Source organism: Egretta garzetta, unplaced genomic scaffold (genome assembly GCF_000687185.1).
Source record: "Egretta garzetta isolate BGI_Z169 unplaced genomic scaffold, ASM68718v1 scaffold55, whole genome shotgun sequence".
NCBI classification, from domain to species: Eukaryota; Metazoa; Chordata; class Aves; order Pelecaniformes; family Ardeidae; genus Egretta; species Egretta garzetta.
This window is the reverse complement of record NW_009259863.1, coordinates 3315023-3340478: the sequence shown is the minus strand read 5'-3', so window position 1 is coordinate 3340478 and position 25456 is coordinate 3315023. Positions and strand designations below refer to the sequence as shown.

General features: G+C 38.6%; 1 protein-coding gene across 1 annotated transcript in view; it reads right to left on the bottom strand.

Annotated features, from left to right (window-relative positions):
• Window positions 1–25456, bottom strand: part of EYS (eyes shut homolog) — a 904272-nt gene that overhangs the window by 25982 nt on the left and 852834 nt on the right. The window contains exons 41-44 of the mRNA XM_035895612.1: window positions 17702–17884; window positions 12202–12368; window positions 11870–12014; window positions 5768–5942 (exon numbers count right to left, since the gene is read on the bottom strand). Of these exons, the coding sequence (XP_035751505.1) occupies window positions 5768–5942; window positions 11870–12014; window positions 12202–12368; window positions 17702–17884 (670 nt within the window). The remainder of the gene's footprint in view (window positions 1–5767; window positions 5943–11869; window positions 12015–12201; window positions 12369–17701; window positions 17885–25456) is intronic.

Sequence of the window (25456 nt, the reverse complement as noted above, 5' to 3'; positions counted from 1 at the left end):
TTGTATTCTAGAATTTAGTGACACTTTACGATAAAAAAGTTGTTCCCCTGAAGAAAAGCACTTACTGATTTTTTTTCCTGGGAGTTTTAGCTCTCAAGACCAAGAACGAAACCTCATATATTTTTGTATATGTGCAAAATCTTGAATTTTTCTTCAAACTCACTGAGCTACACTTTCTCCATTAATCAGCCCACTGTTTCTTGACAAAACATAATGAGGAGTCTGTGAAACTATGCTGTTTTACCAAACCTTCAGATCAGACAACAACATGTAAACAAAGCACAGCCAACAAGCCCTTCAGAGTGATAAACAGCTATTTGGAATGAAGGGGAAAAGAGGACTGGACCTTGCAAAAGCAGAAGCACCTCAATTCATCAAAGTCAGCATCAGAATGCTTTCTGTCTCAGCTATAAATGTTATGCTTTGATGCATGAAAGCTACTGAGAAGGGGAAGTAATTTAACTCCCTGAGTGGCAGAAATGTCCATTTCTTGTGCAGTGAAGCAGAGTGTTTGGAGCCGAAGCTACTGCTGTTAGGCAGTGTACATGAAGGTTCTTCCCCTTTCCCTTGCTTGTATCTGCGTATGTCTGTTTAAGTTTCTTTTCATTCTTGTCTTTTAGAACCTAATAAAAGTTAGGCTTTGCTAATCAATGGTGATCCAGCTGAAAGAGTCAGGGGAACTGGAGCACTATCCATCCCACAAACCAATACATGCATGACTCTAATGATGAGGTGCTGCATTCAGTTGCCTCAACACAGGTATTTAGTGCCATCTTATATGCCACAGTGCATCTGAGAGATCTGTGTGAAAATAGCAGATAGGACAGAAGAACTGCAGAAGACTTGTCCTCTTCTGGACATCCTGTGAAGAATGGGAAAGGTATTCCAGGATCTGTGCCATTAGAATGCCAGTGTTCAGACAACTGGAAAGGCCTGAACCTCCACTGACTGTGATAGGGATAAGGGAACTGCTATTATCTTACACATTTAGGTCACCCAGAGACACTAAGTTTATGTGTCTTAGGAGCTAAATCTCACTGCAAGATACTTTCCTTTTTTCATGGGTTTTGAAGAACATGGATTAAATTGATTCTTCTACACTCCAACTTTTGAGTTTCTCAAGAGCAACTGCCAAAATGCCTCTTATTTTTTCTATAGCATATTTTTAGGTGGAGAAAGGATAGGAAGGCTTTCATATACAACTTTGGTAGTGTGTCTGAGAAGAAACTGGATAATCTTGAATCCCTTAGTTTTGCAAAGGGCTCTTAATAGGGTGCACTTCACAGCATATACATGGCAAAGTCAGCCAGTTCAAGAAGCAAGAACTCTCAAATTCACAGCTCTCAGAGAAACACAATGAAAGATTAATTTTAATTCTGGAAATTTCAGATACCACTTCAAATTCTGTAATACTTTTATTTAGGAAGTTAAAGTATGGTTTAATTTAATGGTTTTTTTTCTTTTTCTTTTTTGTTTTTTTTTGTCAAATGCTCAACAGTGTCATGCAATGTTCACAGAATGGCTTTCCAGGCTTGAAGTCCCTTACCAAAGCCAAACTGAGTTCTCAAATAAGTAACAGTTTCCACATAAGGAAGGACAACAAGTTTATGTCACTGTTGATTATAGACCAATCCCTGAAATTTCTTTATAAATATCCAGGCAACATTTAAAAAAAATAATTAGAAATATTTTTATTTTATAAGCTATGTAAGCAATACATCTGCATGTTACTACAGAAAATCCTAATCAAACCAGAAGCATTTCTTGAACCTTACAGGGAAAAACCTAAAGGTCCTAAAGGATTATTCTGAAGGAATTGGAAAGTTTACTTACATCCAACATGGTTTCCTAAACTAAACAAAGAGCATTCTTACATTCAACGTAAAAAATATCATCTCTAAAATGTCACGTTGAGTGCTAACAAACCTGCAACTTCCTACAGTTATGCAAATGTAGTGTCAAATCAAACAGGCAGTTTACAGCAGTAAAGGAGGGAGTCAGCCCTGCAAATTCAGACACCTGAACTTTGGTGTCTACACGTGAAACAGGAATATACTTAATGGACATCAGAGGGTCAATTAATTGACCTAATAATTTAGTCCACTGAGACCAGGCAGATGTCTAGTGATATCTGAAACTTCCTGGGGTATTTCACCTAGTCTCCAACTACTATTCCAGAAGGTATTGTCACATTTGTCACCATCATATGTGTATCTCAGATACTGCAGGTTGTCTCAAATTCATAATGGCCACATCAGGCTATCCAAAATGCTGCAGATCTCTAGATATATTTCTGAAATTTGTACTGTATTGGAACTGAAAGATGCTGAACAATGGAGGAGGTCTCTGAATAAAAGTGGCTTTAAATTCAGGCAGTAGAAAATGAGAGCATTAATGAAAACCAGTCAATCTTCAGGCTAGGAGGTAAAAATGGAGTCTGAAGAAATTAAGACTGGAAGGAAATTAACTATATTTAAACAAAGAGAACAATGGAATGTGTGTCCTATTAAATAAGCCAAATTGGATTACAATTTTTAGACAGCAAATCCACCCCCAAAAGTAGAAACTCTTTTTGATCTAAACCACAACAATTAAATAGTTTCCCTTACAAACTACAAAAATATGTTCTTGCATTAATGATTGGTTTCATCTTTGCACTGAAAATTGGTTCTAATCATGTCTAACCTAGTAATTAAACTACAGCAGCTCATTTTATGAGGCATCCCTCTACCATATAGGGGTATGATTTAATTTCCTAAGCCTAAGTGGCTAGTGCTATTTGAAAGCTATAGAGGACTGAGAAATCCACCTGAGGCTTGGAGGTATGACAGAAAGCTTATGCAAGTCCTAAGTTCTTCTGAAGCAGTCGCTGAAAGCCAAATGGTTTACCCAGGGGTATCTAAAGTGATATTACGTGCTTGCATTTAGCAAACTAAATCCTGTCTGATGTTCTGCTCAAAGTGCACACAAGATATACTTTTCTTTTACTTCAGCAACAAGCAATAGCCATAACACATCATAGCCAACCTTGTTATATGTAATTTTCTATTGTGTATGATTCTGGGCTATAAATAAAATAATGGAGGATATCATTGTCCCTTGAACATAAAATTCTTCATTTTATTATTAAAATATTTCCTCTCTATTTTGTTAAAACATAGTAATTGTGCTCTGTTGCTGGCCCAAATATAAAGTTTAATGCTGTATATTTCTGCTTCTATTTAAATCAAAGCATTATCCCTATAGCAACTGACTCTACAGCTTAATGGTACTGCACACTTTCTGGCAGGGTGGTGAAAGCAAGACATAAAAATAGCTCAAAACAGCAATGAAAACCTCTGGAGATATCTCATTTCGGGAGAAAAAATATTTGAACACAAATCCAGTTCCCTGAAGGACCCTGCTCTTCAAAGGAACACAAATGATTCGAAAACAGAAATAAGTTCCCTCTGAGAAAATTTGAGACAGTATTGACAGCTACCGTACATTGACAAAAATGATATGCATGCTACCTGCACACGTCTTTGGCAATATTTCACTTTTCCTGTGAGAGGAAAAAGTGGCTATTACAGGTACATGTATGCATATATACATAGTTTGTGAAGACCTAGCTGTCCTGAAATATGAGGAGACGAATATAATTCAGTAGTAGGCCACTACAAATTAAAAACAAACAAACAATCAAAACCCAGAAAAAACAAGTTACACCCCCCTACCCCATTTTGTAACAGTCCCTAAACAAATCTGCAATACAAATTATGAAACTATAATGATGAAAAAGAAATATAATATCAAGCTTCCAATGTAGCTGTGTCACCAGCTGCCACTCTATTCTGCCACCTGCTTTCCAAATGTTCTCTAGATCTTGCTGGTGGTGGCTCTGTGTACCTTACAGACATGAAGGTGACTTAACACTGCTGGGTAAGTTGCTGAAGCAAGAATTCAGGGTGGTGCAGATGGGCAGGTGAGAGCGGCATGCTTCAGCCCACATTTCTGATATTTTTTTTTTCTTGCAGTTTTGGTTTTGTATCTCCTCTAATATGCTCATAAGTGAAAAGAGTGTCATCGTCCTTTCTTGTTCCTCAGAACAATGGAACACTCTGAATGTCAAGGGTTTAACAGGTCTGGAAGGATCCTGCAAAGTGCAATAGTTGGGACATACGGTAGCACAACAATTGGAAAGCAATCCCAAATTATATTTTTCAGAGCATTTCCTTCATTACCATATTTAAGAGAATATAAATACATTCACAAGAGGAATGGGGAGGGAACTCCATGCTGCATCTCAGGGGTGAATTTTCCCAATTTTAGCACAGCCTCGCTAGCTTTAGAAGCATGAATTTTGTACAGGTTTCAGGTTTTCTTACAAATGAAGATTTGTCTCAAGGGCAGCAAAATCAATTACCGTATAATTCTCTCTTCAACACACAGTTAGTAGATTGTTTTTAGCTTAAGAGTTATGCAAAGTCTTTGTAGCACACAGAAGGACAGGTCTTTGTTGTTTTGAAGAAGAATCATATACAGAGGATCCACAGTGCAAAGCCTGTCTTTTTCTTTTTATCTGCCTTGCTGTCCACAATGTTTTCAGTCAGTGTCTACAGATGTTTTAAATCAGCATTTTTCTCTTTTTAAAAAAAATCATGCAAATACGTGCAAATAAAGGAACACATGTGGAAGCACATGAGGGGACGCAAGTATAATTAATCTTGGCAGATACTTTTAAAATCAAAAGCGTTCCTCAGCAAAGGTTTTACAGCTGAGTTACAAAGTGTTTGAGAAAAGTATTTATAACAATGGAAATTTTGACAGACAACAGCAATTTGGAACTGCAGATGCTCTTCCTTCTTGCATGCCTTCTGGATGCTAGGATCCATCCACACTTACTGATAAGGCATGAAAGACCATAGGCTCGTCTTCTGGGCCGGCTGTCCTCGCCAACGCTTATTATCCCATAGATCAGCCAGGTGAACAGCTTACATGATGAACTGTTGTAGTTCAAACAGTTTTAACATGAGATCCTTACTAACACACCTTGTTTAGTTTGAAATGGATTAATAAGCTATTACATGAGCAAGCCAGCCAGCAGATCTGGAAAGGCAACAGTGAATGAACACTTGAGAATGGCATGAAGAGTGATCAGGGAAGGCGCGTTCAAGAGTCAGGAAAGTACCCACAGAAATCACAACTGGAGGCAAAGAGAAATGTGTGTGTATTAGGGAGAATCTGAGCAGGAGAGAAGGATGCACAGATGTTAGGTAAGGGAGCTCCTTTGGATTTAAACTGTCTCAGAACTTTCTGATGTTGGGCAGCCAGTGGTTTATTCCAGAAAGGGTTTCTTAGATGAAAATACTAATTTCCAGGAAACAGAAGTCACCTATTTTTGCCCCATCAGCCATGTTGAGACACTAAGGCAGTCAAGCTCTCCTCTTTGCTCTTTGCTCTCTGCTAGCTAGACTGCTCACTTAGTTTTAGAGAAATGTCTTTCCTAAACATCTAGTTCTTCCCATGCAATTCGTAGTAAGTCTGGATGCCAGTGACTTCAGTGGAGCAGAACCAGCCCATGGAATTTCTTTAAAAAGTTCCCCAGGAAGTGTTAGAACACAATTTTAATATTTTATTTTTCATTTTATTAATGTAAGATTAAAATTCTCTGTGTAACTGACTGAGCCCTTCAGCAGTTTTCTTTCTTTCTTATAAGATGATAGGCACCACAGTTATTAGTCTAGAGATCAGTCTATGCTGTAGTGTACAAAAAAATTATACTTACTATATGGTAGAACCACTTTCTATGCACTTTCCACCATTTCTGCATTTTATTAAATTGCATGGAGAATCTTTACATTGTCCAACACTGCGACCAGAATTGGGGTGACCTTCTGGAGTCCCTGGTGACTTAAACTCTTGATTCATGCTGGTGCGAACTTGAACATCAAAAATGCAGCCTCAAGAGTAGAAAGAAAAAATAAATGAAGTTTAAAACAGATACAAGAAGTCAAAACAAACCAAACAACAGGACAGAGTCTGGGTTCCATCAGGATGTCTTCAGTGGGTGGCAATCATACCATCTACATGAGCTAAAGGTACGCTGGCTGCTTGTGGTTCAGGCAAGTGAGTGGATGATTGTAAGTTCCTTCATTTAATGATAGGTAAGCCAACAGAAGTAACTTCTCAAGGAATAGACAGAATATGAAGTCAGTGACTTTTGACTTTTTAGGGACATGGTTTAGTGGTGGGATGGCAGGGTTAGGTTAAAGGTTGGACTCGATAATCTTAAAGGTCTTTTCCAACCAAAGTGATTCTATGATTCTATGACTAAGGAGTGACTAGGCGCAATTTTGTGTTTACACACACATGGTCTTACAGGAATGCATCTATGTCAGATGAAAGTGGTCAAAAAAAAAAACCAACCAGAAAAAAAAAAAAAAAAAGAGAACAGAGACCAAGAAGTCTGTTTAATGTAAAATATGTAAGAATCCAGAGAACACTGACTAATATAATGCAGGCAGGGAATGTGGACTTGAATTTCCTTAGGCTGAAAAGAACCCCTTCAGGGAAAGTCCCAGATTCTCCCTTTCTTAAGTGAATGCTTCAGTCCCTGGTACATACAGACCATGTCACTCATAATCACATTTTAAAGTAGGTATATAACTGCTCCTTTAGGCCCTTAATCTCAGAAAATAATTCAGAAGTTTAATGTATACTAGTAAAGTAAACACTTCCATGGCTTATTACTTGGTCCTGGAGGCAAGTGACTTGGTGCAGTCAAGATTATATTACCAAATTTTTATTACTTCCAGAACAGCATAGCTGCAACTAGACTACTGATGGGAAATGGTCCCTAGATTATGTTAAACCCCTAAATACACCAAAGAATTGTTTGGAAAAACGACAGTTGTCACAGACCAAATATTTGTCAGGGACCTTTGTAAGAATTTATTTGTAGAGCTGATTGAGTGCCAGTGCCTGGATCTATGCCCTGACATTCTTTTAATTTGCTAATACATTGGTATCTATCTCAAGTGCAAAGAGGAGCCAAAGCTTCAGAGTGAAGCAGAGATGTTCCCCACTTGCTACCTGTGGGCAGCTCCTGATTAGCCTGTGGGATTTCTGGGGGATTGCCCCTTTAGAGAGTCATTGCTCTTCCTAGTGACTGCACAGGGTGGTTAGTCTTATGGGACTAACTTAATTCATCATTAATTCTTAGTCACGTTTCCGGATCCACGTGCTTATTGATGTACTGCAAAGCTGAAGATTATGCCATATATGATATCTTTTTGGATCAAACCCTAAGTAACTTTTCAAAATATACCTGAACATCCAAGAGACTCGGAGTCACATTTAAAGGTAGCGTTAAGCACTTTTGAAATGTCATCCAGATCTATACATAAACGTGTACAATTTTAAACTAAATATCAGGTTTTAAACCACTTTAGTTAAACCAGTATAGTAATGTATTTGGAAACGCTCGTACCTTTCTAAACCTGATTTATACAATTTAGCTGAGATATGGTGAATTCCCACAGTGCTTGAAATCATGAGAATAGTAGGTATTCAGCAGTGCATGCCAGAGGCTCTCTGCTTAATATTAAAATTAGGGAAAGGATATGATATGGAGATTGCAAGTAATCATCACACTTTTTAAAAAAAAAATTGCTTAATATGAGTTTTTGCATGATTCACTGAAATCACAAAAGAAAAAAAACTTGCACCTGAAAGACATAATGAATGTCCAATTGTGATTTTTTTTTATAGTAACATAATTTCTTTTGAAGAAAATATAAGTAATATTTATAGCAAGATAACTATTTTAACTGTAGTTATAATGATGTTGCTAAAAGTAGCTTTCTTGGGCAGGCTGTCCATATTACACATAGTTTTTAGTTCTGTTTATATTGACACATAACCGGTAATTCAAAAACTCATATTAAGCAATTTAAAAATAACCTAGTTTGATGATTATTTGCAAACTTCATATTACTGCTTCTTTGCTTTTACCGGTGTTGGTTTTAGGCCACCGTATGCTTGGTAAATCCTAACTAATGCTTCATCTGTTTATCAGTAGCAGATAAAGCATGTTCTGTTCTCCTAAGTCTTGCTGGAGTGCAAAGAAAAAGCAGGCCAGAGCTCTGTGTAAACAATGGAAAGCACAGTGAGTACCCAAGAACTGGTAAGGTCATAATGCAAAATAAACTGTCATTTGTGTTGATGACTAGTTTAATGGTACCAGCAGAACATCTAGGGCAGAAACAGTTTGTGAGCACTTGTAAACAAAGCATATAGTGGGTACAAGAGTTTTTTGGCCCAGTTTTACAAGTTCAATCGATTTTTCATTTAATTTTCTTATTTCTTCTCATTCAGTGGGATGCAGATGAAGGACTCAGAGCAGCAATTTGAGCCTGTGGTAGCAAGCACTACACAGCCTTCTGCAGAGGGATCAGCTGACGAATGTGCCTTCTTTCTGACCTGAATTCCCTTTGCTCTGCCAGTTTGGGGCCTCTTTTAATGAGAGGCTGCCAACTGTTCTGAGTAGTGGAGAGGTTTTCTGACACAGCCAAGTTTGCAAGAGGAACTCAAAAGAAGTTGCTGAATTTTTGAGCTAAACTTGGTTTGGTCCTGAAGATCAGTTTCATGCAAGTAAGCTGAAATCTGATGCAACAAGACAGAGGCTATACTACCATGTGTTTGTAGTCTTTTTTCTAGTGACTCCTTAGACCACACTTAGAGATTTCTGTCAATGACTTTTTTTTTTTTTACTCTCAATTTAATTTATAGCTTTCACCCCAGTCAAACAGAGCTCACAAACCACCAAAGAGCCACCAACAATGGATTAAGGAAACTTCAAAATTATAAAAAATATGACTTCATTACTCAGCTTTACTTTTTGGGGGGATATATTCTTATCATACAAAGAATTTTTTCAAAAATATCTCACTAGTCTCCATTACCTGCTTGTAAGCACTTGGTACTAATTTGACTAAAAGTACACAAAGCAGGTGTTTTTAAGCAGAGGTGCTAAAAATGCAGTAAGAAAACTGACAGGAATAGATAGATAAACTGCGGTCTATCTGAACGCAGTAGTGAATTTACACATTTCTAAAATTCTACCTGTCTTAAAGTACTGTGCTTTTCCCCTGTTTTGCTTCACTGCTTGGGAGTAGTGGGGTGTTTGTCTAAAAGAGAAGACAGCCCCCACAATGACTACCCAGTGCTGCTCTGAGCTGTGACCCAAACACATATCATACCAAACTGCGATGCAAGAGGCAACACTGATCAAAAACTACTTCAGGAATCACTTTCCTTCTGTGACATCTGTGATGCAGGAACATAAAGGAAAGCAGTCTTTGCCCTGGCAAGCTTGCAATGTATTCTAGCTTATTATGAGCATAAACTTTGACCACAGGGCTTTATTTGTATCTATTTGGAACTCAGTTGAGTTCTGGGTTTAATTTATTTTTAAAAGTGATTGCAGTAGCTGGAATTTTATTTACTACTTTGCAAAATCATTTGTGTGAAGAGGTGGTTCTTTCAGTGCAAAAGAGGTTCCTCAACAGTTCAGCTTCATGGTAAGAGCTTCTTGGCTGCTTTATTTGAGCTTTACCCTTACTAGCCTCTTCAGCTTCTCAGAGGGGCTGACGGAAGTTTTCTAATTCGCTTAATGTACCACCAAACATTCTTCAGCCTACTGATCTCCAAATTTCCTAAACTTAAAATTCCCAATCTTTTGATTATTAAATTAGATTTATTAAAGACATTTATTTTCGGTTTCCTCCTCCTCTGTGGAAATTACTTAAACAACTGCTAAAGGCATGAAGATAAGGGAGGAAATGGTCTGAAATAGTACCTGTACAGAGTAAAAATCCTAAATGATTGCACATTGACACTGGGGACAGTCTGCAGCAGCAAGGCTGACCTCAGTGTTTCTTAATGCAATAGTGGTTGCTTATAAAAGGAGAGATACACTCTGGTATTAGAAGAAAAATGGTTTTAATAAATCATGTCTTTAAAAGCAGCCAACAGCAGCTTTCCAAAAGTCTGAGTGGTTTAATCAACTATGTGCTAGCTAAATGCATCTTGACTGTCACTTCCAGAGTTTTTCTGTGGGCTCCCTATAGCTGCAGATTGGCTGAAGTAAAATGGTTCAAAACTTTCTTTTATGTTAGTGGCATTGCAGTTCCCACTCTGGAGAAGGGCTATGGAGGTTTATTTCTGATCCTGAGGATCCTGAGAGCCGAAACTCTGGATTTCTGAGGTAGAAGAACAAATGAGATGTTGACTACATAAGAAAACGTCATAGGAAATCAGTCATAGGAAAGTGTAGCTTCCTTGAAAGTCAGTAAGCTCTGGAGAACAGAGACAAGCTGCTGCTAGGAACTGGAGCATGGAATGAATTAACAAATATACTAGACTTAATACTGAGAATGATATAAACAAAGAGAAAACTGCACTACGTGTTTTGACAAAATTTTGAGGCAGAGACTTCTTTTGAAACAGTAAGAAAAATCAATAAATAGTATGGTAACTAACAGTACATGAACTTTGAAATATTTTTTATTTTTTGGAAGAATATTCATCCTGCATTTGTAGAAACTTGGCCATCACAATACAGTTGCAAACCTGAGGAATCTGTAAAATTGGCAAAAGGTTTGCAGTTAAAGTGAAGCACCAGAGATGCCTCTTGGTCACCCCTAACATTAACATGTCTATAAAAAAAAGCCAGAAGTACCTCACAAATATTGACACTATTAAAATACTGATCTAGTTAGCGGTGTCCCTGCTCCTGCGGGGGGGTTGGACTAGATGACCTCTAGGGGTCCCTTCCAACCCAAAACATTCTATGATTCTATGATTCTTGTATAGACATCATGATTTATGATATGCCAATTTGCAAGCTGTTAAGAAGTTACGAAAAGTGTAACTATTCAATCCATACTTCCTGAAAAGACAGAGACAGATGAAAAGTTAATTCATATGACTTTCTGAGTGAAAAGCTGATTATAGGATAGGAAATTGATTTTGAAGAAGTTTCTGTGTGAGAATAAAAAGTAAGATGATGGCTGGAAAAGAGGCAGTTACGTGGTCTTAGTGGAAATGGAGTGTAGTAGTGTATGAAAGTGAATTTTATTGCTATGCTTGTCTTTCATAATGTAGAACTCAAACTTTGCTCTACTATGGCAAAATGTTTTTATTTCATTTGAAAGGCTTTCCAGTGCTTAAAATAAATTGACGTTTACCTCACAAATATTAGGCACATTATTTCTACAAAAGTAAGGAATGGAACAAATCCTTTGCTTCACTGCTGATCTGGTAGCAGTTGAATTAAGATTTCTGCACAGATTCAAATACCAGTTTCAAGGTAGGAATGACTATCTGTTAGATAAATAGCTGAAATATCCCTAACAGGAATTCCTTAGGTCCTGTCTAGAGACCTAGATCATGATGTCAGGAAAAAAGATCAGATTTCAGGATGCCCTATCAGAAAGAAGCTTTCAGCATGAAAACTGTTACCCAAACCAGCACTGCCAGTGACAACGGTCAGGGCTAGTTGGGAGAAGAATCTAAACTACTTTACTGCACAGAAAGGAAGTCCTTTTAGAGCGATGCCATAGAACAGGGACAGATAAGAAGAAATTATATCATGACAAACTTCCATTTTTCTCAGAAACTGTAAGTATTACAAATATTTAGCAAAACCACTCCGCATCATGATTCTTAGTTATTGGAGTGCAATAATAAAAAAGCCACAGGAATCTCAGCCAAGGAGATCCTAGTTTGTTTCCTTATACAACAGACATTTTAGAGCTTTATTTCATTGGCAACTGAAACAATCTAATGCATGTTTTAAAAGGAATTGAAAAAGTACAATCTTTACCTTGAAAGCCGTTCTTAAATCTGGATCCCTCTGGTAGGAGTTCTGGAGTGTACTCGCGATAGCCTCCTAAATAAAACTGACTGAAGACATTGAGGCCAACCAGCCTCCCAGGAGAAGTGGCAGTTTTATTCTTCTGATCATCCACCTTCCAATGAAACATTTATATTTGTTACAACAAAGGAATTTACCTTATTTAGGAGCTCCTAATGAAGACAGTCCTCCAAACTTAACAGGGAAACATAAAAGTAATTTTTACATTTTTCATACAAAATGTGAAAAAAAGAGAACACTTTCATCTAAAAGCTATCCTTCTAAAGTAAATAATTTCTTACCTTCAGCCAGCCTTTTTGGAGATATCTACCAAGATGGATGACGTGAATATTGAGTGTCAGATCGAGTGCTTTACTAATGACTGTTGCTGTGCCAGAACCTAGATTGTAACTATATACTACTCTGCCATTACGGAGGCCTAATGCCAAGAAATCATCTCCATTCAGACCTGAAAGACAAAAAAAGAATAACTACTTATTCCAGGATTTAGTGAATACTGATGCATAAAATATTCTCCAACTCCACTGAAAATATAACAGTTTAGGAAAATTTTAGCCAGGAAGGTTTTAAGTTTTGTTTGTATTTTTAATATTCTCTGTTTAACATGTAAGAATATTTCCAGTATTATTTTGGGTTTAAAATAGAAACTGCAGAGATTCTGAACATATTTATAGGCTTTTGGAAGGAAGTTCTTTTTCACACTAGAGTAGCTTAGGGACATCCACAAAACCTGCTGAGCCTGGTGAATTTAGCAGTCATTGCAATTATTCCCTCCCCCCCCCCCCCAACATGAATAAATTCTCAACTTTCTCCAGAATCTTAAAAAAAGCAAACTGAAATTCCAAATTTCATGTGAGAATAGCCCATGACTTAGTTCTATTCCTGTATGCTTTCCGCTTTCGCTGTAGGTACTTTAACAGTCGCAAAACTTGAGGGTACCTGCTGCTGCAAGGTAGGGGGAGCAACAGGGATATGGCCCTGAAGAAGCTCTAGCAGTTTCTATCAAGCTCAGTCAGCTGCCATTGACACAGCTGAGCCTGGAGATTTTATTGCAGCTGCTCCTGATTAGGGCGCCTCTAGAGTATTTGTTACTGAAGTTTCTCTGGCCAGAACAGCTGTATGATTTAATGCTCTGAAGTCTTCTTAAACTTTCAGGTTAGAACTCATTCATTTGCAAATTTGCAGTAAATAATTTCTTTACATTTAGGACTACGTGCTGTAAGTGTAGCACCTTCTCAGGTACTATACTATAAAAATCTCATCTGAAAGATTTTAAGACTGACATAATCCCTATGAGTAAGAATTCAATTCCTGGACCCATTCCTGGTCATCCAAGTACTGGCATCTTTGAAGAGAATTCAATCCCTCTTCTCGCGTAGGCAAGAGTGGAACCACCATGACAGAAAACATGATCAACTTGTTTCTTTTTACAAACAGCACCCTTTCTTTTGCACATACTCTTAGTATGGTAAAAGAACTGGGATACAAACAATGGAAAAAGAGAAGAATGTTCTCAGTCATGGATTAGGATGTCCTGAATTGAAATTCAAAGCCGTCACTTTCTTTTTACAACTCTCCTGTGAATTCAAGGAATTCAGTGCTCAATTTCATGTCTGTAAACAGTATTTTGTTTTATATTTTCTTCTGTTTTCATGAGGCTATCTCATTTTGTGTTTGTTTTAGCAAAGGTCTTTTCCTATTTGTTCTTGCAATGTCGTATAGTGGTCCTCATTCCAAATGTGTGCTTTGATGCCCCTGTCCCAATTATTACTCCCACTTGTAAGTAACAAACAACTATTTACATAAGCTTAACACATGTTAAGGCCCAACTTCACTCCTTCACTCCAGATTCCTCTCCCCACCTACACCACCAAGCAGTGCATGGGGCTGGGGGTCCGTGGTCAGTAACGGTGGTTTCTCTCTGCCTCTCCGTCCTTCTCACACCTTTCCTCTGCTCCATGGGCTACAGTTACTCCATCTGCTCTGGCATGGGGTTCTCCAAGGGCTACAGTGTTGGTAATCTGCTTCTCTGTGGAGGTGGCATGGAGGTCCTCCTTCTCCTCCTCCTCCTCCTCCTCTGACCTTGTGTTCCCTCTGCCATTTCTCACTCTTTTTGTTCTCTCCTCTTCCCTCTGTGGCGTTTGCTTCCCTTTCTTAAATATATTTTCCCTGAGGCACCACCACCGTGGCTGTGGGGCTCAGCCGTGCCCTGGGGTGGGGTGGGTTGGAGCCGGCTGGAACCGGCTGTGTCTGGCCTGGGGCAGCCCCGGCCTCTCCTCACAGAGGCCGCCCTGCAGCCCCCCCTGCCAGCGCCTGGGCACCCTGTACACATACGGACAGTGGCAACTTTTGTCCTGGCCTGTGGGAACAGATGTTTGTCAAGTATTCCAACCCAAGCCAGGGGTCAGCCATAGCCCCAAGATTTAAGAAGAGGACATGTCCACCATGATGAGGGGAAATCAAGAGTACTGTTAGTCTGACTGCTGTGAGAGGCTTGGTTTTAAGTTAAGTGAGATATCAGAACAAGGATGACTTTCGATTTATGAGCTTTGTGGGGGTAAGATGTTATAGATCTCTGCGTTAGAGATTATTTGATAGTACCTCACAACAGGTTTCCGTGGTTTAGGCAGAGATGATGGAGGAGGGGGATCAGGTAGGGTACTGCAAGAGAATGCTAACTATGAGAAATGGGTTGAAACGGAGAAAGGGGAAAATGTAATCGGAATATTAGAAATACTTCCTTGCAGCAAGATCACAGGCTGCGAAAAACCTCACACTCCTCATGGTGAGAGCATTATTGCTTGATACTTGGTAAAAGTAAATTGTTAGAACATCATCTCCTCTCAGTGAAATAAGCAATGCTCATGTGGCAAGAAATACTGCTTTCTAGTAATTAAAGTGGTCTCTTCTAATTTCTAGTAATTAAAATTAACTCAGTCTCCCCAATCATTTAAACTAAGGAGAAAATAAACAAAATTGCCACACAGCAATTTACAGGGTGCCTCAGTGTTTCTCAGCCTTGCCAACAGCTGGTACTCTGCTGCCCACCCATCATTTGACATGGGGCTGCAGAAACACATTACTACTGTATGGCAGTCTTCACAAAAAAATTATATGCAAAAAAAAAAAAAGCCAGGTTTCCACCTGACAACTATATAATAAGCCCAGAATGCTAGTATTCTGTTAATAAAAACGACACCAGTAAGAATTTTTTTAGTCAGTTCAGCTAAATATGGTTGCAAGACCTACACTTCACAAGGACTCTGACATTACAGGGTACATCCTCCAGGCCTTTTTGATAAGACTTCAGTGCGATGTATCTGTTTTGGGTTTAAGAACTTTGTTTTGGTATTCTCTTTTGATTATCGTAACTGGAAAAAAGATCAGGTTATTTTGCACCATTGGTGCTCTACATGTAATATTTGCATTTTTTCTATCCTGAGTAAAGACACTGGACAAATGGGTATAACTTTTGTTTGGTTACATTTGCTACAATTTCTATACTGACAGTTTGAAATTCAGTTCCCAAGGTTGCAGAAACGTGTCTGAATGCAGTGGCTCATTCGACTCATTGAAAAGAATGTTCTAATGATTCATTTGTGTTTTTATTGCAAGAGAATCATGTATTCTTGCTATAAAAATTTAACAATGGGGACACTGGCTTCTGAAAGCTGCTTCCTAAATGACTAGATGGAAATGCTTTAGGTCATGCCAACTCCATGCACCATTTCTACTTGGCTACCTAAAAAAGAAAGACAGTATTTCCTCCATCCACAACAATAAATAATTAGTAAGTGAAAGGAAAAACTGCCTCGGGGTGAATGGTGACCGTCACAGGAGTAGAACAAGGCATGAGCGGTGTGAGACCTGGACGCAGTTAAAATAAAGTTGAATACATTTCAGTTAGCAGGATCACCCAGGCCTGACCGTATTTTGCTGAAGTTTGGAAGACAACTTAGCAAAGTCTGATTCACACACAGAGGCAGAGCAAAGTTTTGTGTTTAAATGCACTCATAACGGTTTAATACTTATCTGTGTTAGGCTAATTTGGATAATCAACATGATAAATTAAGAAGTAAAACAGTTTGTGGCTGTTTGTCCACGTGCGGTATCAGAGTATCATGGAACACTGAAGTACAGTCGATCAGCTGAGCTGCACTAGCTACATTTGACAGGATCTTCGCAAATGAAAAGTAACAGGCTTAATTATATGACAGATATGTAAACTGCCAAGCCGTTCTAGGCAAACATATTTTAGTTTGCATTGCAATACATTAACAGTCTGAGTCTCGGAAATCTACCACAGGGAGAAAGGGGAAGAAGCCCCAGACTGTACAGGAACTTAAGTAAAGAAATGTAACAGAAAACAAGACTTAATAAGATATCAAATGTATTAACACAGCAAATGGAGGATACCTTGTATCTGACTGATGTAATGTACTGCAGCTGTTTTGTCCAATATATATAACTGCATAAGGCCTCCCCAAAATTGATTTTTAATAATGTAGTAATAGTAATAATGTAGTTCGGGCCCTCAGTATCTTAAAACTGCTAATAATCATTTCTCCCCTCTTTCACATTCCTGAAGTATTAATTTTCTGACATGTTCAGTGTAAGTGTAGCATTCCTGTAAGTTGTGGGCCATATCTGCCAAACTCATGTGATGTTTTGGATACGGCAAAGCATCTGCTGTGACAGTAGAGACTTATATTTAGGTACCTAAATCACTCTCCTACTGTGATGGGTTTATACCCAAAGACACATCACCAAACCTCCCTCTCAGGCTTCAACAATCCCATAGGACAGCTGCAACCCCAAGAGTTAGGTCATGCTCCAATCGCAGAAACAATTAAGGTAAAAGTAAGTAATATGTTTCCTATGATCTATTAATTACAAAGTAGTTCCTACCCTGACTGCTTTAAGTCTGCATTAACATTTCATTGACATTTTTTCAACTTTAACAGGTATTACTATTTTACCCCATTTCAATGCTGAGGCCATGTCAGCCTGCACAATGGGGTGCTGTGAAGAGACACCTGAAGTATTGCTAAAATCTCAGTACAGATGCTGTAAGTAGATTTATATAAACTGCTTCTCTGCTGTGCTAATCAGACCAAGTTGAATACTTTGCTATACAGATTGTAGCACAACTTACTCATAGCTAGCTTGGGTTAACCTGCTTTGAGTGAACCAGGGGTTAGGGTCTCATATTTTAGGTAAATAACAGAGAGTTCAGTTCTGGCTGCTACAGGGTTGGATTTCAGTGTTGAGAGTCCTGTGACAACAGCAGCAATTCATGGCTGCTCCTGCGGCAGGTCGCTTGAGGACACAGGAAGAAGAAATGGCAGGGTGGCTGTGGCACATTGGATAGACGGATTGATTTTCCAACAAAGTATCAGCAGAAGAAGATTTGAGGCAGCATCTCTCAAAACTGGGCACCAAATTAATGTAATCAATAATGAGATTTATCTTTATGACTGAAAAGAGAACCTAAATCTTCTGTTTTCCATTTATTTTGTTCAAAAATATGCTACCTTATGTGTCAGATTAACTGTTGACTTTAATTACTGGAAGCAGTTATACTTCTTAATGAAAATAAACTTTTGTACAATTGATTATTTACTGTGTGTTTACAAAACAATAAAGTATTGAAGAGATTATTTTCCTCCTAATAAAATTATATTATAAAAATAATCAAGAAAAAGCTGTGCATATTTTTATCCTACTTGTTTAATGAATATTTGAAAGCCTGTATGGATAGGTAATAAAAATAAAGCTTACCTTGGCCCTTCTGTCCAGTGAAAAAAATCAGGTTATCTTGTAAAGCTGAGTGGTGGTTTGCCAACTGAAATTTCAAGCGGAATTCATAGTAGAAGGTGATGCTTGGGATTGTAGAATAAGCTAGGAATGAGGTATAGCCGAAGACATCTGTGCCACTGAAACTAGGTTGGCTAATATTAATAGCTGGATTAAATAAAAAGAAATTCAGTGTTAGGGCAAATTCTTTAACATATGTACTTGCAAGTTCTATTTAACAGCCCATTTTAGAACTTAAAAACTACTACATAATACTGATAATTTGATATGTTGTAATATTTTACATACATGCAAATATAGTTTGGCTTTCCTCTGAGTGCAAGCTCTTTATTTTTCAACTTTTGAAAACAGGCTGCCTTTGCAACTGAATTATTGGCAACTACTGCCATCTTCTGGATTCTAGACAGCATTGTTGCGAATAGAAGCACACTGCAATATTTACTCAAAACTCAGATAGACAAAGAAAACATACAAAGAAATTCTCCTGTTAAAAGCAATGCCATTTATGACATGTGACAAGTGAGTACAAGGATGTGCTGGCGAGGTTAAGGAATAATAATTCTTCACAGGTAGAGAAACAATAAAAATACACATCATAAAAGAATGAATCTGCAGCACCGTAAATAGGACCTACATAGGTTTTATTTTTCACATTATTAGCTCCATTATTGCCTGAATATTCAAGAATTGAATATGAACAATTTACAATGACAAATTATTTAACATTTTTTACTGCCATTTAAGTTCAATTTAATGAAAATTTCCTTTACGTTGGGCACTGACCAAGCAAAGCCTGTAGCTTTTTCTAAAATGCCTCTGCAAACGATATACTCCAGCTTCCTCCAAAGCTGTGAAGGCTATAAGTTCATTCAAACAATTTATAATTTACACTGAGAAAAGCTGTGGGATGAGAAAAGCAAATGAGAAGTAAATAAAATCAAGTCTATACACGTATCTGTACTGATAAACAGTCATTAGAGGACTGGAACTAAGCACCCAGATGGCCCCAAGGACTGCTTGCTGGAGCCGAGTAGCCAGGCCGCTGTAGTGAATTCCTGTAGTCAATGCTGAGAGCAGAGCCATGATGCTCGTGTTTGACAATATGGTTCAGTGAAAAACAGGTGAGAGAGGAAGAATATTTGAGTAAAGCTGAATCCTGAAAGACTGGATACAGGGTCAGATTTAGAAGGTTTGAGCAGTTATCTCCAACCAAACTGAGCACCAAATCTGGCTTGATCCAGCTTTACTAATGAAGGCAGTAGGAGGGATCGGGGGAGGGAGGAAAACGTAGCTGCGCCATGTACAAACCAGACTGGGAAGTGCTAGTAAAGAATTACGATCTTCCCCAAGTAAATCTATGTTAGCCTAAGTACCTTTAAGCGTCTGGCCCTAAATACTTACAGTGTGGGAGAAACAATCACACGTAACTGTGAAAATGATATCACCATCCTTAGTTTGTGGAATCTGTTTCTAAATTTGCAGCCTGGGAAAGCTGCCATATTGGCTCTGAAGCAGCAGGCATTGCCTTAGTATCTGCATCTGACAAAAGGTGCAGACGTAAGCTCTAACAAACCTTTTCTAGCACAGACTTAGAGTACACAGCAACACAGCATGTACCGTCCCATTTATTAAGCACTACTTCACACATGTGGCACATTATGCCTTGTTCTGTGATCTTAAATGGGAGCCAGGAAATTTCCATATGAAACTGATTTTGTCCTAATTAGAAGAAAACTGGTAACGAGTTTGTTCTCAGCCTAGTCTGACGGAATGTAACCTCAAGTCTCAGACCTTCGTGATTCTTGAGCTGCACTGGAGGAAAAACCCAGCTCTCCCAAATTTAAATTTGGTCTTGGCTGCCATCCACTAGCATTCTCTCAGATTACCTGAACATGCCTGAGGGAGGCTCAAGCTCTGCATTTTTTGCTTCTCAGGAAGCTGTGACAGACAGGCAGCCCCTTTAATGTGAAGTATTCTTCCTTTCTTTTTTTTTTTTTTTTTTTTCTTTGTTTCTTTCTTTCTATTTATTTAATAAAGCACAAAATATTAAGAGACAAGATTTTAAAATATGGGAGGCCTTTATGTTTATTGTCTTTTCCTGCTTCCCTTTATAATGGGAAAGGCAAATTCTATCATGTACCTCCACAGAGCCAGGTAATTTGGTTTGCTGACAGAGATCACTGAAGAGTCTAATCCTGAGAAGTTATTCTCAGCAGAGTAAAACACTTTGTTCCCAAGATGGAATATGCCATTGTCTCAGCTGTTTCCTTGGAGCTTTCTAATGGGGGAGTTATTTTCTTGCCTTTCTACTTGCTCCTTTCAGCATTCCTTATAGGGTCGGATTGAACATTGACAAAGGAATGTCCTGCAAAGTGATCTACAACAGCAGGACCTGGATGGTCGAAGGATGTTACTCCCACTGACCAGGTGCTGCACAACATACAGAAAATGGTTATAGGTGTCCATATTCTTAGATTGTTGCCACATACCCATTTCAATTTCACTGCAGTTTTGACACGTCATAGAGCCTCAAAAATCTCAGTTCATACTTACAAATAAAACCATATCTCATGTAAGCAAGAACAGTTTTGGCCCATGAGCTGGGGGGGCAGCAAATTCAGGGCTACTGAGACAAGACTCAGCTTTTCTCTGTACAGTTCTGTATGTAACAAAATGATAGATTTACTGGGTGGAGGTTTTGTTGGAGTCACGACAAAATTGTGTTGGTAACAGAACTGTTCTTATTTAAGGTTATTTAGAAAAATTATTTATCTTTAAATAACTTACCTAAAATGAGGGGCATGTGGCTAGTCTTTTAAGAGGGCAGAAATGGGAACTGGCCTTAGGAAGTTGCTATCATTTGACTCCAGAGACTAGTATCACCATTTATATATGGCCTGTGATACTACATATGGCCTGGGCTCCCCACAGTACTGAAAAGGTTGGCCATTCTGTCTTAAATTGTGGTTTCACCTATTGTTTCCTCCTGCTTTTAGGATAAAGTCTAAGAAAACAGGCTTGAGAGGAAAATTACCAAGCCAAATTGATGAGGAAGTTTTACAGCAACAGATTAACAGAAACTGGTACAGAAAGATAAGCAGTTATATTAAAAATGTTAATACCAGTAAATATAGACAGCAATACTCAGTGTCTGCAGACAGGTCGTGTATGCTATATTTGGCCAACTGTCAGATGTCAAAATCTTGACACTGTCAAGCAGGCTTAAAATGTCATGAGACACCTGAGCGATAGTCCAAGTTCGAAACACCTTAGGCAGGAGTGACATGTTTTGAAGAACATTGTGCAAAGTCCTGAAGAAGGTATATCAGAGAACGTCAATGTGACATGTTACTTAAAAGCTGCTGATGGCAGGATAGCTATTTCTGAGAGTGCACTGAATGAATGGCCTACATCCATGGTCTTTAACATGGATGCACCCTGAATGAACATCTATATGAAGGCAAGAAGATGGGAGCTCTGTCTTCAACCCAAAACACTATACACATTCTGGTTTGGACCTCTACCTACACTGCATTTTTACCTACAGTTTAGCAGAACTGGGTACAAGAATTGCTCTTTACTTTCAAGATCTCCATATGGGGAAAGCTTACATATAATCATACCTTCTGCACTCTCACAAAAAAATCTGGTATCTAATAAATTTTTCTATATTGTAATACAAACCCATGTGATTTCACATTGGTGTTTATTTTAATTTCACAGTATTGCTTACCTGTTTTTTTTTTCTGTATTTATTTACTATAGGAAAGAGGCATATCTAGGCCCTAAGCCTCCCACTTGTTAGAAGCAATCTGCGCATGTACACAATGGGTGGCAGTCATCTGACCAAATGAGGGCATCTGTGATATAGATGTCTACATAGCAGCTGGCCACCTAGGGTTGCACTTTATGTCAGTGGAAAAGTTAAGCACATTTAGCAAGCAGTATCTTTCATACAAAACACCCACCTTATACAGGCCGTTCTAAAATGCTTATTTCACCCCACCAAATACAAAGGTAGTGTGGGTTGTAAGTCAGATTAAAGTATTATAGACTTCTAAAGTTAGGTGGGATGAAGCCTACCTTCTCTACATCCTGAAACTACTTCCCATTCTGCATGGTCTTTGTCTCTGGTCTTCATTGCCATAAAAGCTAAACAATTTAGAAATTCTGAACTCATTCTCTGTGAAATCAAGGAAATGCTTTTTTCTGATTTTAAAGAGTGGGCATCATAGGGCACTCAGAAATGAAATTATTTGCGCAAAGTTTTGCACGTGGTCTGGAGTGTATTGAAGAATTGAGTATAGATCTCTGATCTCCAGGTTAGAGCACAGTCACTAAACATTCTTTGCAAATTGACCTTTTGATCTCTTACTGCTGGGTGTCTGAGCACAGCCCCTTTCAAAACATCTGACAAGATGCAGTTTTTATAAATAATGTCCATCTTTGATTACTTGAGCATCTCCTCTCAGCTCTTAATGGTCTTTTCACCCAGTTTTAACTGTGCATTTTTTCTGGGGCCATCAAGTACATACAAAAACATATCCAGCATTGTAGGGGCTTAAGACATCCCTGCCGTGCTATAGGTTCCAGATGTGGTAGCAGACACCACCAGCCAACAGCTTTTGGGATAAACAATTTATCTCAGAATAACAACACGGTGACAAATACAAATCAGTAGTACAATCAGCCAAGTCAAAACAACAGTAAATCCAGTATATCACTAATGGTGGGCTAAACTCAGAATCTGGGCACACAGAGATTTACGAAATGGTGGTTATCAGGAGGCCGGCAGGATGCAGGGCATGTCTTCTCCAGATGAGCAACTTAGACCCACCAACGGGCTTAGGGGGTTTCAAATTCCTTGTTCTTTTTTAGTGTTGACGTGCAGAAGCACTACCTGCACTTGTTAACCAGCTGCCATGCCACACCCCTGCTCCCTTCTGTGCCAGTCCTCCCCTGAGTGTGCATGGTGCTTGGATGCTACCTGAAATAGTGCGTGACCACCACATGGAGCTATACCTATGTAAGGCATGTAGTCACCAAATGGAGAAATATTGTATAAGGCAACAGGAGCCCCACAGGCATGTTTTATGAAAACCATTGTTCATTGTTTTGGTGTACTTCACAGTTTTCTCCACAGTGTTGAAGCAGTTTCTCATCCCTAGTAAAAGTCAGATGCAGTACCTAATTACTCCATCCTTAGCAGGTGGGTAAAGACAGTACGTGATTGTAAATAGCCCTCCCTATGCTGGTCTCTGGAGAGTAAAATGTATTTTGAAATGTTAATTAATCGTGAGTCAAAAGCTTGTATTTCTGGCTAATTCAGTATATCTAGCTTGACAGCTATTCCATATTTTATCTATTTCTGGACTGCTGCTTATAGATTTTATACCACATTTTTAATCATGTTTCTTCTCTACACTAAGTATTATTTATCAGGAGATCTTTATCCAATCACATCAAAAAGTTAAAGGTTATCAGTAAATGTGCATGTAAGTGTAAAACATTCAGTCTTTGAGATATCTTTAATGTAATGACCTTCATTAATTTCATTTTGATACAAAATAGTTTGCCATACTCTTACATATTTTTAACTTAAAAATTAAAAATAAAAAGAATAATCCTGCATGAAAAATACAGTGATTGGTAAATTCGTATCAAGCAGGATAACTCCACCTTTTCCTTTTATTGTTCCTTTTCATTATAAAGCTATGGAGCCAAGACTGTGAAGAAAATTGCATAACCTTATAGCCCTCTTTTCCTTGAGAAACAGTCCTTTGAAGTATTATTTATGAAATGTTTAGGGGCGGTCAAAATAGCAGAGGGCACAGCTAACCATATTGGGTTATTTCCCTTTTCCTGCCCAGCCACCATCCAAGCTGATTTTCACTCTTGCTTTTGCAGTGTAGTGTCTGAGGTGGTAAAGAACAGAGATGTGTCCCAATGGCTCTCATTATGAGCCATGAGAAAACACACTCCAAATTAATGCTGTGCCTAAACCACACACTGCTCTGACAGAGTACTGAAGCCTTTTATCAATTTTTTGTCCTTGATCTCGTCCTGTGTCTCTCTGTCAGTCCTATGCCATTCATCATTGTCCTCTTCTGCACTCCCAGTACTGAACAAGTAATAAGGTATGATATGTGCCATTGCCTCACAAACAAATAATGACAAATTATCCCATTATATAAATATATTAATATGGTTGGCTACCTACTTCCCTAACATTGTACATATTATCAGAGGTGAGCATTAAACGGGAGGTAAAAAAAATCAACTACAATTTGAAAAAAATCTTAACAAAGAGTAGAGAATAAAGTGACAAAGAAGAAAGAGAATAACATTTTCATTATCTTTGAATTTTGTTATGAGTTAAAATTAAAGTTCCTTTCAGTATTCACTGCCAACACATCTTGAACCACAGCTTTACAATACCTTGCAAAAACCAAGACAGATGAAAGGGACAGAAAGAGATGAAGACTTCAGGCTACAGAATTACAATCAGATAATCCACGTTTTTATGTTATCATTGACTAACTGTGAAGAGTTATCAGCTCAGTGTCTGGCTCCAGGATCAGCAGCCGTATACCCTGCGGGATGGCTATTATTCAGTTCCCCTAAATACCAGTTCACATACTTGCAAAGACATACTGAAAAAGGAATGGAAATTACTACAAAGCATTGTATTTTCCAGTCTTCCAAGCTGTACAAAAGTCTCAGCAAAATGCCCTTTGTCAGCACAAAATTCTGCAGCCACTGTTTCTCTTACTGGTTTGCAGTGTAGCTCTTAATAAACCAAAACTTGCTCTTCAGCACAGAAATATTGATGAAGAGTGCAAAATGTTTCCTTAGCTGAGTTTAGAAAAAATATTTTAAAAGCAGCTTGGCTATTCCTCCTCTTACTCACCATGTTTCTAATGAATCAGCAAGAAGATTGGATGTTTGGGCTACAGCACATGTTCCTGATGGAAGTAGCTCATTTAATAAAGCTCTAGGAAGTAAATTATAAATGCATGCCTATAAATTCCTATCTATTTACAATCACCAATTTTAAATTTGCACGCAGACCTCTGGCACAAGGTTCTGGTAGGAACCTCTCTCTGTGAATTGCAGTACATTAGAATGTATTAGACCAGGGACTGCAGGCCGACAGGTAAAGGAAGGACTTGCTGCTGCAATTCCCTGGTCCTTTGCACCTGGAAAGATGCAGAGAGATGGAGAGGGCAGGGAGGTACCCATGGACCAACCACGGAAATGAGGTGGAAGGCCTGCTGTATGGACATGTAATATATGTAGCATAATTTGGGGAGGAGAGGCAAGATGAGGGAGCTAAGCTAGCATTTAGAACAGAACAGAATAGGCTATAATATTTCATTTGGAAGGGACCTACAATGAACATCCAGTCCAACTGCCTAACCAATTCAGGGCTGACCAAGCTAAAGCATGTTGCTAAGGGCATTGTCCAAATGCCTCTTAAACACTGACAGGCTTGGGGCATTGACCACCTCTTTAAGAAGCCTGTTCCAGTGTTTGACCAGGCTCTCAGTAAAGAAGTGTTTCCTCATGGCCAGTCCTGGCTCCACCCCTGGCACAGCTCTGAACCATTCCCATGTGTCCTGTCACTGGATACCAGGGAGATCTGCACCTCCCTCTCCACATCCCCTCCTCAGGAAGCTGTAGAGAGCAATGAGGTGGCCCCTCAGCCTCCTCTTCTCC